The sequence below is a fragment of the Saccopteryx bilineata genome, chromosome 8 (assembly GCF_036850765.1).
Source record: "Saccopteryx bilineata isolate mSacBil1 chromosome 8, mSacBil1_pri_phased_curated, whole genome shotgun sequence".
In the NCBI taxonomy this organism is placed as follows: Eukaryota; Metazoa; Chordata; class Mammalia; order Chiroptera; family Emballonuridae; genus Saccopteryx; species Saccopteryx bilineata.
Window position 1 is genome coordinate 58,942,723 of NC_089497.1, and position 14,472 is coordinate 58,957,194.

The window sequence follows — 14,472 nt, forward strand, 5'->3', positions numbered from 1 at the left end:
TAGATGTCTGCCTTTTCTTGTCTTTCTGTCTTCGAATAAAATGTCACCTTCTCCAAAGACCTTCCCCAACCACCGATTCAAAGGTAGCCTTCATCTCTGTCATATTCCTTTATCTTCTTACCATTTGAAAGGCTCTATAAAACACTTCCCAGGATCTTCTGCTTTTATTTGTTGTCTGTTTCCTGCTTGGATATAAACGTTGTCTCTTTTTATCCTGTTTGCCTACCCTGGGCTGTCCGTTGCAGGCTCTCTGTGAAGGTGTGTTTGGAGCGCGGAGTTCAGTGGTAGCTGCACCCACTGAGCTGCCCACAGGACACACCAACAGTCTGGGCCTGAGACTTAGGTTTACTCTTTTTTTTTTTTTTTTTTTTAACAGAGAGAGAGAGTCAGATAGGGACAGACAGACAGGAACGGAGAGAGAAGCATCAATCATTAGTTTTTCGTTGCAACACTTTAGTTGTTTATTGATTGCTTTCTCATATGTGCCTTGACTGCGGGCCTTCAGCAGACCAAGTAAACCCTTGCTCGAGCCAGCGACCTTGGGTCCAAGCTGGTGAGCTTTTATCTCAAACCATCTGAGCCTGCGCTCAAGCTAGTGACTTCGGGGTCTCGAACCTGGGTCCTCCACGTCCCAGTCTGATGCTCTATCCAATGTGCCACCGCCTGATCAGGCGGTTTACTCTTGTTGTTGCTTGGAAAGTGGGTGCAAATAACCGATGTGTGCTATAAGTGAAGTTCAGGGATATTTGGAGGATATTTTCACAATGAAGAAACTACTTCGGCTGTTAAATTTTTCCTCCATGCGGAAGTTGGGTGGGTGATAAGAGGCCGGGGGAAAATACAGGGAACCCTGGCAGCATCTGGCCAAAGCTTTGCACAAGACGTTTTTAAATCATGGAACTTCTGAAAAATAATAGTGCAAAAATGCTGCCTTTATTTTATACCTTTCAGTACCTGAATCTTGAGTAGATTCCTGCTGGAGAACAGACTCTGTGAAAGAAGTATGTGTTCCTTCTTGGTTCTCTTCCACTGAGACCTCTTCCTTCTGTGTCCACCAGAGGGCGAGAGGCGTCTTTGAGACAGCTCCCTGCCCGGAGCCTGGAGCTCCACCATCCTTCTGGGCAGGAAGGGGTCTCACTGGGCTCTAGGGCCTCCGTTCAGTGACGGTCTGTTTATTGAGGGCTAACTGCTTGCCAGGCTCTGAGTAAATAATCACAGCCACATGACACTTTGTGTACTGGTCACAGTGCTTAGAGTACTGGTCTAAGTGCTTTACGTAGATTAACTTTTAATCCTCACAGCCAAGCCCTGAGGTATTGTCCTTATTTTATTTTCCTTATTTATAAGGAAAATGGGGCACAGAGAGATTAAGCAACTTGCTCAAGGTCAGTTTGTCAGTGGTAGAACCAGGATTAAGATTTGTCTCTGCCTGAGCCTGTGCCCTTGACATGCTGCCCTTTGGCATAATGGCTGACGCCATTAACAAAATTTTCATAATAACCTATGAGATAGGTACTATTATTTCTATGGTTATTATGTATTAATAATTAATAACCGTATTATTATTTAAATTAAGGAACAGAGGAGTAAGCCCCTTGCCCAAAACCCATAGTTAGAAAATCTCAGATGCAGGTTTTTGACTAAGCCTGTCTGACCGGACCTGTGCTTTTCTGAGGACATGTACTCTCAGCGTCGCCGATCACACCAGCTCGGTTAGCAGGTTTCTTCTTCTTCTTTCCCTGAGACTATCCCAGTGGGCCATGTTGTGGTGAGATAGGTCCCCTGCTATCATGTGCACTGATACATGTCCTGTTTGAACAGCCATCCGGAGTGGGGAGCGAGAGCCCCAGGCTGCTTAGTCATCTTCCCAGGGTCCTCTCCCGAACACTAATCTGAAGCAGAGATTTTCTAAGAGGTGCAGCCTGATTCAAGCTAAACTGAGGGGCCAAGGGCTGTGGGCCATGGGATCAAAGCATTGGAGCATTTGAAAACTCCATTTTATCTGTTGACTCAGGTGTGGTCAGGCCTGGAGGCTGTTACAATCAGTTGTTGTTGCTGGGAGGTTTCAGTTTTCCCACTGCCCACACCCTGCCCAGGGGCCGCTGGGACACTACCTCTGTCCCCCTTGTGGACTTTGCCTGTCCAGTCAGCTCACACAAGAAACTACACTTATGCTGGGGTCACGCTCCAGTCACGCTCCAGTCACGCTCCAGACACGCTGGAGCCCTGCGTGATTTGGGGTCCAGTACGGAAAGCTGTTCTTCTAATGTGTCCCGGACATTTACCTAGGAGCCCTGTGACACCATTTCAAAGGAGGCAAGGCAGGGATTGCCACCTACTTTTACAGATTAGGAAACTGAGTCTCAGGGAGGATTAATTTCTTGCCAAGGTCACATGGTTAACTGGTGAAAGATACGGGACCAGAAGCCAGGTTGTTCCTGCTGCTGTGTCAATGGAGTGCCTGCCGGGCTCTGAAACCCCAGCCCTCAGAGCTTTGAGTACCTGGGGAAGTCCTTTCTCTACCCACGTGAGCCCTGTGAGGAGAAGCTGCCTTCTGATAGATGATAGATACATAGATACATAGATACATAGATAGATAGATACAGAGGCAGATTAAGGTCCACAGAAGAAAACATTGGGCCCCTTACATTAGAAAAAAATGTAAAGTTGGGGTTTTGCGGGGCCCTTCAGCAGTCAGGGCCGCCCGCTGGTAAATCCGCGTCTGGATGGATGGATGGTAGATAGATAGATAGATAGATAGACAGATAGAGACAGGCAGATGATTGATATAATATAGATAGAAAAATAGGTGATAGATGATTGATAGAATACAGATAAAAAGATGATACATAGATAAATAGATAGAAAATAAAACAATAGTTGATAAATGATAAAAAGATAGATGGTAGATTAATAGACAATTAACAGATAGAATACAGGGGGTCCCTGGGTTACGACACAGTTCCGTTCCTATGACGATGTAACCTGGATTTTGGTGTAAGTCGAAACACACCCGAGCCTAAGTCACCTATCGTAACACAGTTGTAAAATCATAATCTAGAACATAAAAACACAACTAAGCCACAGAAAAAGGAAACGGATGTAAATACACTGGACTGCGTATTCTTCCGCTGCACGCAACGAAACTAGTCCACCCATGTAGTCCGTAAGTATGACGCTAGCAGCGTAAACTGAAACACTCACGTCTCAATTTTTTAAAGTTTTTTGGGGAGTGAACATCATAAACTTGAAATTTATGTCGAGACTGTTGTAACCTGAGGACCCCCTGTGATAGAAAGATATTGATAGATGAGAGATGGGTGGGTAGATAGATGAATAAAGAATCTCCCTTATAGCTTTCTAACTTTCTGTCTGCAGCTGGTGGGTGTGAATCGGTAGGTAAAGCCTCTCTCGAGTGCATTTTTGGCAACAGCTGTCCAGATTGCAAAGGCACATACCCTCTGAACCAGCAATTCTACTTCTAGGAACTTATCCTTTAAGTACCCTGAATTTTTAGATATACAGTGTAACTTACTGCTGTCAGTGTTGATTGTAAAATCAAGAGATTGGAAATACCTTAAATGACCATCAGTAGGATACTTGGTTAAGTAGATTGTGAACACCTCAACAATGGTACCTCCCCCCCAAATAAAGAACATTCTGGTACAGTACTATCTGAGTCATAGTAAGTGAAAAAAAAGCAAGATGCATAAGAGAATGTAGAGCGTGCTACCATTGTGGAAGGAGAAATATAAGTATGCATATGATCGTATGTGCCAGCTGTGCCAGCTAGACCATCTGGAAGGAAACACAAGAACTTGAGCGCGCTGCCTCTGGGGAGTCCCCGATGGCTGCGGGTGAGGGTGGAGGTGGGCGTTCCTACCATGTGAATGCTGCGTGCCTGCGTGCTTTGATAATTCAGAAATAGAGACGTAAAACAAGTGTCCCTGCCCGCCCTTCCCACACACCTTGCAGGCAGGCTGCAGCGCCACCAGGCTGCCGGGCGATGGACAGGTGAGCACAGTCAACGCGTCTCTACAGGAGCCCCCCTCATACCCGCCCGTTCAGGTCATCCGGGCCCGCGTGTCTTCCAGCAGCTCCTCCGAAGTCCCCTCCATCAACTCTGACCTGGAGGTACATGGTGTTGCCTGCCTGCGGGTGCATGGGCGGCCTCCTTCATGACCCTAGCCGCTGCCTCCTGGGCGCTTGCGCTGCAGTTCTCAATATGCCTGTGCTAACCTCACGCCTGCTTCTTAATGAATCAACTGCTGACTCCTGCCTGAGGCGTTTCCCACACTGGCAGTGCTGAGAAGGGGTTGCTATGGTCAGATCAGTCAGGGAAACACTGCGTAGTGTTGCAACGGCTTGAAGAATCACTTGCACATTGATTTACAAAAATGCATGCATGAATAAATAAACTTTGAAAAGGTCTCAGTGTTTCCCAAACCCATGTGACCATGGATCAGTTTCTTCTCCACCCCTCCCCAGGAGCACCAGCTGCACCCTGTGGTCCATTGGGGTCATTCAAGCCTGGCACTTTTATAAACTTAACCTCATTTTGCTTTTGAGACCTGTGAACAAAACATGTCACATACCACCAACGGCTGTCACTCAGTCCCAGGGCAGTCGCTTCCATCCCTGTTCATGAGGACGTTTCCCTGTGTCTGGAACACGAGAACAAAGATGCTGTAGTGGACATGTACTGTCAGCAGAAGGGTGTCAGCTGGCTTTTTTTGGGGAGGAGGGCGGAGAGCTGTCCTTCATTCTGGGTTTATGTCCTACAGTTTTGGTGTTAGCCCTGGAAGGTAGTTCAGTGGGTTAGAATAGAACATCCGGCCCTGGCCAGTTGGCTCAGCGGTAGAGCGTCGGCCTAGCGTACGGAGGACCCAGGTTCGATTCCCAGCCAGGGCACACAGGAGAAGTGCCCATTTGCTTCTCCACCCCTCCGCCGTGCTTTCCTCTCTGTCTCTCTCTTCCCCTCCCGCAGCCAAGGCTCCATTGGAGCAAAGATGGCCCGGGCGCTGGGGATGGCTCTGTGGCCTCTGCCTCAGGCGCTAGAGTGGCTCTGGTCGCAACATGGCGACGTCCAGGATGGGCAGAGCATCGCCCCCTGGTGGGCAGAGCGTCGCCCCTGGTGGGCGTGCCGGGTGGATCCCGGTCGGGCGCATGCGGGAGTCTGTCTGACTGTCTCTCCCTGTTTCCAGCTTCAGAAAAATGGAGAAAAAAAAAAAAAAAAAAAGAATAGAACATCCTCCCGACACGCAGAGGTTGCCGGTTTGATCCCAGTCAGGGCACATACAGAAACAGTCAATGTTTCTGTTTCTCTCTCCTTTTCTCTCTAAAATCAATAAAACTTTTGTTTGTTTGTTTTTTTGTTTTAATTTTATTTATTCATTTTAGAGAGGAGAGAGAAAGGGAGAGAGGGAGAGAGAGAGGTGAGAGAGACAGAGAGAGAACGTGGGGAGGAGCTGGAAGCATCAACTCCCATATGTGCCTTGACCAGGCAAGCCCAGGGTTTCGAACCAGCGACTTCAGCATTTCCAGGTCGACGCTTTATCCACTGCGCCACCACAGGTCAGGCCAATAAAACAATTTTTAAATGCCCTTTTATGAAATGATAACAGTATGTGATAGCTGGTGTTGAGTTTTGTTTGTTTTGTTTTTAATGGCCTTATTTGGCAATATAATCCATTAGCCATCCTAAGTAGGTCCCCCAAATTTGTTGAACTCATGGTGGACCCTGAAAGTTGAAAGACTGAGAGCCAGTGATCTGTTGGATAAAGTCCAGGTTCCTTAGTGTGAGGTTTCAGACCTTGCACACCTGCCCCAGCCTGTGCCCTCCCCTGCCCTCCCCTACATGTCCACTGTGTCCGTGGACTGTTCCCTCATCCCCAGCCTCTGGGCCTTTCTACCTGGGGTTTTTGGGTTTTTTTGTATTTTTTTTTTGTATTTTTCTGAAGCTGGAAACGAGGAGAGACAGTCAGACAGACTCCCACATGCGCCCGACTGGGATCCACCTGGCACGCCCACCAGGGGGTGATGCTCTGCCCATCTGGGGCATCGCTCTGCCGCGACCAGAGCCACTCTAGCGCCTGGGGCAGAGGCCAAGGAGCCATCCTCAGCACCCGGGCCATCCCCGCTCCAATGGAGCCCTGGCTGCAGGAGGGGAAGAGAGAGATAGAGAGGAAGGAGAGGGGAAGGGGTGGAGAAGCAGATGGGCGCCTCTCCTGTGTGCCCTGGCCCGGAATCGAACCCAGGACTCCTGCACGCCAGGCCGACGCTCTACCGCTGAGCCAACCGGCCAGGGCTACCTGGGGTTTTTTTCTGGCCCAATTTCCATGTGTCAGAATCCTATCCACATGTCACCTGCTGTGTGAAACCAATCCCCCCACAGCCCCCACACATCAGGGATAAATGGCTCCTTCCCTTGGTGCCCAGAACATATACCTCTTTCACACAATTTCCACCATTTGTCGTGTAGCTGGTGAGCTGTAGGGCCTGTGTCTCTGCCAGCTGGGCCTGAGCTTTTAGGGGTTGGGCCTGGGCCGCCCTCATCTTTCTCTGTCCCTCGATCCTGGAACACAGCTGGTCATTGAGCTGGGTTTTGAGAGAGGAATTCTGCACCAAGCTGAGGACCATTTGGGGCCTCTGTATACCTATGTTGTTCAGTGTGCCTTTTTTTTTAAAACTATAAATTCCAAGGGGACAAGATCACACTCTTAAATTAGGCAAGTGGAAAGGAACGCTTTCACCCATGTTAAAGGGAATATATTTTAGAAGCACAGGTGCCCAGCCGCTGCCCTCATAGTACCCAGCACAGTCCTCTCCACTCCCTAAAACACACATACACTGCTACTTAGTCCTTAAAGAAATACCTTGGAGCATCACTAAACACACACACTTACAGGTCAAACGGGTTGTAAACAGTGGTGGGATTCAAATAATTTAACCGGTTCTCTGCCCTAATGACTGTTTTAAGTATTAAAAAACGATATACCAAAAGGTAGTTTATTATTCCATGAATTTAATACTTAAATAAGAACAATAAAAGAGGTACACAAAACTAGATTGTCAAAAGAAAGAGCTTTACAATATTAATAAAAAGTATTAAATAATACCTGACAACAATAAAACTTATTTAAGATATTTCCATATTGCTTCTTGATTGGCATCCTCACAATTTTTTTCACCTACAGATGGAATGAACATTAATTACTACGGGCGCTTAGAATACACCGTTGTGCAGATGAATGTTAAAAAAGAGTAAGGAATGTGAATTCGTGATTTCCACATTCTCTCAAAGAGAACTGTGATTAAAAGTGCCATTTTAATAGCCAGTTTGCCAAACTCAACAAAAAATTAGGTATTGGTTCTGCCGAACCGTGCGAACCGGCTGAATTCCCACCACTGGTTGTAAAGCTCCCGATTCAAATAGTTTCCTATGTGAACAAGACATAGTGAAGCCTTTGTCAGGTATGTGATCTCTTGGGCCTCTGGTAATCTATATTTCCTGTTTTTAAAAGAAGTACATACTTATTGTAGAAAACTTGGAAAATGTAAAGAAGAAAATTAAAATGAACTCACAAGCCCACCAGCAGCGACTGCCCCTGGTGGAGGGATTGTGCAGGCTGGACAGCCTCCCCTGCTTCGGGGAAAACGTTCCTAAAGCTCCCGTTCCTTTGCAGCTGAGTGTGAGCGAGAAGGTGACCCGCTGAGGTGGGCTTCTGCACCCTGGACTGCCTCTCGTTGGCTGTGCCTCTTGCCAACCGGCTTGGCTTCTGCTTCCGTTTGACCCCGTGGGTCCATCTGTGCATGTTTTCCAGCTTCTGCTGTGGAGGCCTCCGAGCCTGGGGCCCGCTGTGACATTAAGATGATTTGTTTATCTCTCTTGTGGTTCTTTATGATTTTGTAACTTAACTCTTGGATGGTGGTTTTCTGTCCGTGTCCTTGGGGCACATACTGACTGTTTTGAATACCTACTTCCCGCAGTGCTGGGGGAGGTGGAGAAACCAGTAGTGCCTCAGCCATACACATATCCAGTGCACTCAAGCTCACTGTTTTTAAATCCATTAATAAGAATAACATACTCGCTGTGCGTGTCTAACAGACTGTGTGTGTGTCACGAGCCAGGCACTTCCTGTTTCATACTTTACAGACACTATTTGGTGTACTCCTTTTAAGAGCCTTGAGGCAAGTACCTTTGTTATCCTTGTTTTCCAAAAGAGGAGACTGGGACTCCGTGAGTTTAAGTAACTTACCCCCCAAATTAATAATAATAGTTGGCAGGTCTGGGATTTGAACCCAGCTCTGTCTGGCTCTGAAACCCCTGTTATAATCTCTCTACTCCACTGCCTTCGCAGAAACTTGTACATAAGGAGGTATGTGGATTTATTGTTTATTATCCATCATTCACATTTTACAGATGAGAACACTGACTTTCCCTAGGACTCTGTCTACTCACCTGTGTACTGCCTGGGTTCTCCAGGACTGCCTTATCTAACAGGATAAAACATTGGGATTTGCAAGTAATTCCAATGATGGCAGAACAGGAGAAAGGGTGGAACAGACAGATCAGGCCGTGGGAGCTCACGGGAGGGAGAACTTAAGTATTTTCAGCTTTTCTCAAGTGCGCATTGGCGGGGTTGGTCCAGATGAATAGCGTCAGGGCCTCAGGCCATTTGCTTGGGCTGTGCAAGTTTCCAGACATCTCCACAAGAGGTGGTTCACTCCACAGAGACTGGATCACTGTTCATTTGCTCACTCGCTCACTCCTTCAACACACGGCAGCCGTGCTCCGGCACAGCCATCGGAGAGTGTCCTGAGCAGATGTTGAATAAAGGTTACGTGCCCACCCATGGTCTACAGGTGGGAGCCGAGGCCCAGGGGGAGCGGGGCTTTCAGGAGCGGCGGTCTCACATTCCGGGCCGGCCAGCACCTGTTTTATGAGTGCAGGATTGACTTTCCCCTGCCATTGAAAGTGTTCATCTGCCTCTTAAAGGCTTTATTTTATTTCACTTTTTAGTCTCTGGGATGCAAGAAAAAATTAAGTCTCGCTTTGTTTTGTTTTTTGTTTTTTTTTTTTTTTTTAGATTTTATTTATTCATTATAGAGAGGAGAGAGAGAGAGAAGGGGGGAGGAGCAGGAAGCATCAACTCCCATATGCGCCTTGACCAGGCTAGCCCAGGGTTTTGAACCGGCAGCCTCAGTGTTTCCAGGTTGACGCTTTATCCACTGCGCCACCACAGGTCAGGCAAGTCTCGCTTTGTGATGAAAGCACATTTAGTTCTTTTTCCCTTCTGCACTTCCTAGCAATGCCATAGACCTGGCATAGGAAGCTCCGTAGGAATTCTGCAAGGGGGCTGCTGCTCTCGCTGGAACCAGGTCTGCATGCTGGAGAACGACTGTGACTGGAGCTGGTGCGGTGGGGGTGGGGTGGGAGCTAAGCCAAACACCAGATTGCTGTCTCTGAAAGGGGGTCAAGTCCCAGGCCTGTGTGTTTTGCTAATTCTGTGCCCAAGGCTCTTGACAACCTGGACTGCTTGTTCTCTCTCCAAACCCTGCTTCCAGCACCAGCAGACCAGGACAGATTCCTTTGGACAGTTGCCATTCTTAAAGCCAAATCATTCTTTTAAGGAATACACATACACACACACACACACACACACACACACACACACACACACTATAAAAGTGCCTTTGGACAGTTGCCATTCTTAAAGCCAAATCATTCTTTTAAGGAATACACACACACATACACACACACTATAAAAGTGCCTGTCCCACTAGTGGTCCTGGGAGCTGGCCTAAAAGAGTATTTGTATCTCCTTCTGACTGGAGTTGGAGGTACTGCTCCCAACCTCTGCTGCCTACCATTCTACTACACATGGCTTCTCTGTCTTGGCCATTGTGTTTCAACCTTTAGACGTTCCTGAAGTGAAACTGCATGTCATCTTTCTAAAGGAAACCGCCCCACTGTGGGTCAGAACTTCCCTCTCGCTGACTCAGTTCATGACAGGCCTTTCACACAGCACTTCACGGCCTGTGACGTATGTGTTTTCTCATCTCACGTATGTGGTTTTCCCCACAGCAGCCTGGGAAGTTTGGGCTGTTAGAGAGGAGGCAAGAGTGGGAGGTGAAGCACGGTGCTTGAGTCAGAGTATGTGTCCAAGAATGCCTTAACTAATGAGCTATAAATATTGCGCTGGTTATTAAAAAAGAAATAGCCTGACCAGCTGGTGGTGCAGTGGATAGAGCATCGACCTGGGACACTAAAGACCCAGGTTCGAAACCCCAAGGTTGCTGGCTTGAGCCCTGGCTCACCAGCTTGAGTGCGGGGTTGCTGGCTTGGCTGGAGCCCCCCATCAAGGCCCATATGAGAAGCAATCAATGAGCAACTAAGGTGCCACGAGTTGATGTTTCTCACCTCTCCCTTGCTGTCTGTCTCTCTTGCTGAAACAAAACAAAAATAGAAAGGATGAGATTTTGAAACAGGTGGAACGTTTAAAAGTCTGTAAGGTATCAGGTCAAAAGGAAATCTGCTTAATAAAATTAAGAGAGAAATGTAGCTGGTGTGTCTCTGATCAGTCTTAAAACTTTATAATTAGAAAAAACAAGAAACTTTTCTAGTCGGTCCTAAATGCAGCAACATCTCACCTCTCCAGTGCTGAGGAAGCCACTTCTCCCCAAAGGGAAGACGCAGGAGTTGTACAAATGGTCTGGGAGGCACACCCAGCTCCCACAGTCTAAAGTGCAAGCCTGGAAAGTAACTGTTTCCTCAGTAGCTGAGACACACCTCAAAGTCTTCAGGCACAAAAGAAAAGTTTATTTACCACATGTCCTGTTGACAAGGGCTACAGGATGCCTCTTGGTTTCAGAAGCATGACAAAGTGTGCTTTTAGAAATGAGGTGACTTAAAGTGCTATATGCTGTGACTCACAAACATGATGGAAGTGTGCTCCTCTTTAAGGAGATGAGGAAATATGCATTACATTTTAAGAGAGAACAGCCATTTCCACTATTCGGTGTGTGTGTGTTTCTGAGGACTATTGATGAAACTATGAGCAATCTTTAGTTTGGTTTTGAAAACAATTCTATACAAAATGAATACATTTTGCTCTTGAAACAGAGGAAAGATGAAAATGTTATTTATTTCTACTTTTGTGGGGGAGGGGAGAGAGCTCAGTTACAAAGATTTAGGTTAATTCTACTCAGGCACGTTATCATCATTGGCTTAAAAAACTTAAAAAAGAAACCCTGACTACTATCTCCACTAGAGGGCACTCTTCTTAAATTTTAGATTGTCTGTGATTCTGAAGATTTGGAAAGTTTCAAGGTTTTATTTCAACCCATTTTGGGGGACCCTTAAGCTTCTTCATTTGTTTGTCCAGCTTGAAATAAACCTTTTTATTTTGGAATAATTTTAGGTTTACAGAAAAATTGCAAAGGTAGTGCAAAGTTCTGGTATACTTTTGCCCAGTTTCTTCAAACGTTAACAACTTACAAAACCATGCTACATTTGTCAAAACTAAGAAATTAATGTCAATGCATTACTATTAACTAAACCACAGATTTTTTTAAAGATTTCACTGGTTTTCCATTAGTAATCTTATTCTGTTCCAGGGTACAATTCAGTATATCACATTACATTTAATAATTTTAAAAAAAAAATTTTTTCAGGGACAGAGAGAGAGTCAGAGAAAGGGATAGACAGGGACAGACAGACAGGAACGGAGAGAGATAAGGAGCATCAATTATCAGTTTTTCATTGGGAGACCTTAGTTGTTCATTGATTGCTTTCTCATATGTGCCTTGACTGTGGGCCTTCAGCAGACTGAGTAACCCCTTGCTTGAGCCAGCGGCCTTGGGTCCAAGCTGGTGAGCTTTTTTTTTTTTTTTAAATCTTTTTTTTTCTTTTTTTCTTTATTCATTTTTAAAGAGGAGAGAGAGAGGGAGAGAGAGAGAGAGAAGGCGGGAGGAGCTGGAAGCATCAACTCCCATATGTGCCTTGACCAGGCAAGCCCAGGGTTTTGAACCGGCGACCTCAGCATTTCCAGGTCGATGCATTATCCACTGCGCCACCACAGGTCAGGCGCTGGTGAGCTTTTTACTCAAACCAGATGAGCCCGCACTCAAGCTGGTGACTCGGCGTCTCGAACCTGAGTCCTCTGCATCCCAGTCCGACGCTCTATCCACTGCGCCACCACCTGGGCAGGCCATTTAGTGATTTTTTAACAAAACTATCTACTCATAGTGGTAACCACATATTACCGTTTCTGTTTTACATGAACAACTGCATTTTTTTTGTGAAAGTTACCTAATTTTTTCTTAAACTGATTGATTTTTAGAGATGATGTTCTAACCAACTGAGCTAAACAGCCAGAGCCAAAAGCTTAATGTTTGGAACCCCTATGTTATCGTCAACATTCTGCCTTTGCAGTGTATGTGGAGCCATTATTTTTAGAAATCTTGCATCATCCAATTAATCTTTTTTTTTAGTTTATATCACCACTGATCAGGATGTCATTAAAATATGGATGCTATATAATTATTACTAATTTTTAATTGCTTTTTAGAGAGAGAGAGAAAAAAACATATTTTGTTCCACTTATTTATGCATTCATTGGTCGTGCATTCTTGTACGTACCCTAACCGAGGATCAAACCTACCATCTTGGTGTTTCAGTACGACACTCTAATCAACTCAGCCACCTGGCCAGGGCAAAGAATTACTACTAATTTTGTTAGGTATAATAATGGCATTGTGCTTAGAATTTTTTTAAAGAATGTCCTTATCAATGAGATACATAATGAATTATTTACAGATGAAATTATTTACTTTAAAATACATCAGCCAATGAAAATTGAGGAGCTAGAACAAATAAAACAGGGGTTGTATCCATGAGTGTTTATGAGATTATTCTTTTGTGTGTGATTGAAAATCCTATAATTAAAAAGTTGTTTAACATGGAATGTAAAAGAAAGAATTGAACAAAAGAGACTTGTTTTTTGTTTGTTTTTGTTTTTGTATTTTTCTGAAGCTGGAAACAGGGAGAGACAGTCAGACAGACTCCCGCATGCGCCCGACCGGGATCCACCCGGCACGCCCACCAGGGGGCGACGCTCTGCCCACCAGGGGGCGATGCTCTGCCCCTCCGGGGCGTCGCTCTGCCACGACCAGAGCCACTCTAGCGCCTGGGGCAGAGGCCAAGGAGCCATCCCCAGCGCCCGGGCCATCTTTGCTCCAATGGAGCCTTGGCTGTGAGAGGGGAAGAGAGAGACAGAGAAGAAGGGGGGGGTGGAGAAGCAAATGGGTGCTTCTCCTGTGTGCCCTGGCCGGGAATCGAACCTGGGTCCCCCGCACGCCAGGCCGACGCTCTACCGTTGAGCCAACCGATAGAGGCTTGTTTTTAATGTGACAGTAATGCCAAATCCTGTGGACTGTTCAGACTGACAGCTGTTCAACCTAATGGACATTCACAGATCAATAGAACTGACATATGTAGAGTCATAGCTGTGTCAGAACACGTTTCCCAGGCACTGCACGTGGCGCCAAAGGACGAGCACAGACGGCGGAGCCGCCCTTCAAGAACCTGACTCAGACATCTTTGAAGCTTGAGGCAGAACCAACCGTGCAGTAAAGGCTGATGAAAAATGAATCTTGGCTGGTAGCAAATACCCCATATTTTCAAGGTGGGGATTTTATTTGCATCTCTCTTTCTTAGTTTTATGGTTTTGAATTGACTTATTTCTGCCATGTGGTTAATAAATGGAAGATTTATTATTATTATTAGACCTGGTAATAATAATTTCTAATAATAGTCATTTCAAAAATCTGTGCAGGTTATAATTTTTCCAAGGACCTGCAGCGCTTCATAATTATCACAATTATCCTACTGATCATTCAACTCAATTGTAGCTGCTGCCTTTCTGTTGCTGAAGGCAGCTATCTCTCGGCCCTCAGACCATCAGAGGGCCTGCTTCTGGCTCACTGAGTGGCCGGGGTAGGTGCTGAGTCCTGCTCTGTGCTTAACGGTGGCAAAATCCATCCAACACTCTTCTCTCTTTTTATTCTTCAGCACGAGTATTAGGAAGCCCTAAACTCGAAACAGGTATAAACATTTGTGCTCTCTTTATTCCAGGAGGGACTTCCTGTGGCTTGATTTAAGTTCCTGTTTTTGTTAGCCACCCCCCTTGGATGGTTGGGACCATGCCAAATTCCTTTAGGGAAAAAAAAAAGAATGTGAAAATGAGAGGCAAGTCTTAGGATCGGGATTTTCCCGGTTCTCTCAGTTCAGAGTTCTTTCTGCTTTGCTCAAACCATCTTGTAGGGACGCAGCGGATAGGAAGAGGAAGAAATGTGGTTTGGGAAAGAGGTCTATGAACAAGCAGAGTAACCGTAGATTGCTAATGGTAATGGTGCTGGGAGTGGCTGTAGTAGTTGCGATAAATAGTCTCCCACGTTGTCGTTCTGAGA

The 14,472-nt window shown here is 46.0% G+C and overlaps 1 protein-coding gene across 2 annotated transcripts in view; it reads left to right on the forward strand.

Annotated features, from left to right (window-relative positions):
- The window catches only part of TMEM44 (transmembrane protein 44), a 29,757-nt gene extending 16,000 nt beyond the window's left edge, over nt 1-13,757 (forward strand). Inside the window, exons 9-10 of one of the 2 annotated variants that reach the window (XM_066241382.1) lie at nt 3,976-4,134; nt 13,418-13,757. In XM_066241382.1, coding sequence (XP_066097479.1) covers nt 3,976-4,134; nt 13,418-13,420 — 162 coding nt within the window. In that variant the 3' untranslated portion in view covers nt 13,421-13,757. Of the gene's footprint in view, nt 1-3,975; nt 4,135-7,685; nt 9,054-13,417 lie in introns of those variants that run through there. The other variant, XM_066241381.1, reaches the window with a different exon arrangement.
- The last annotated feature ends 715 nt before the right edge of the window (nt 13,758-14,472 follow it).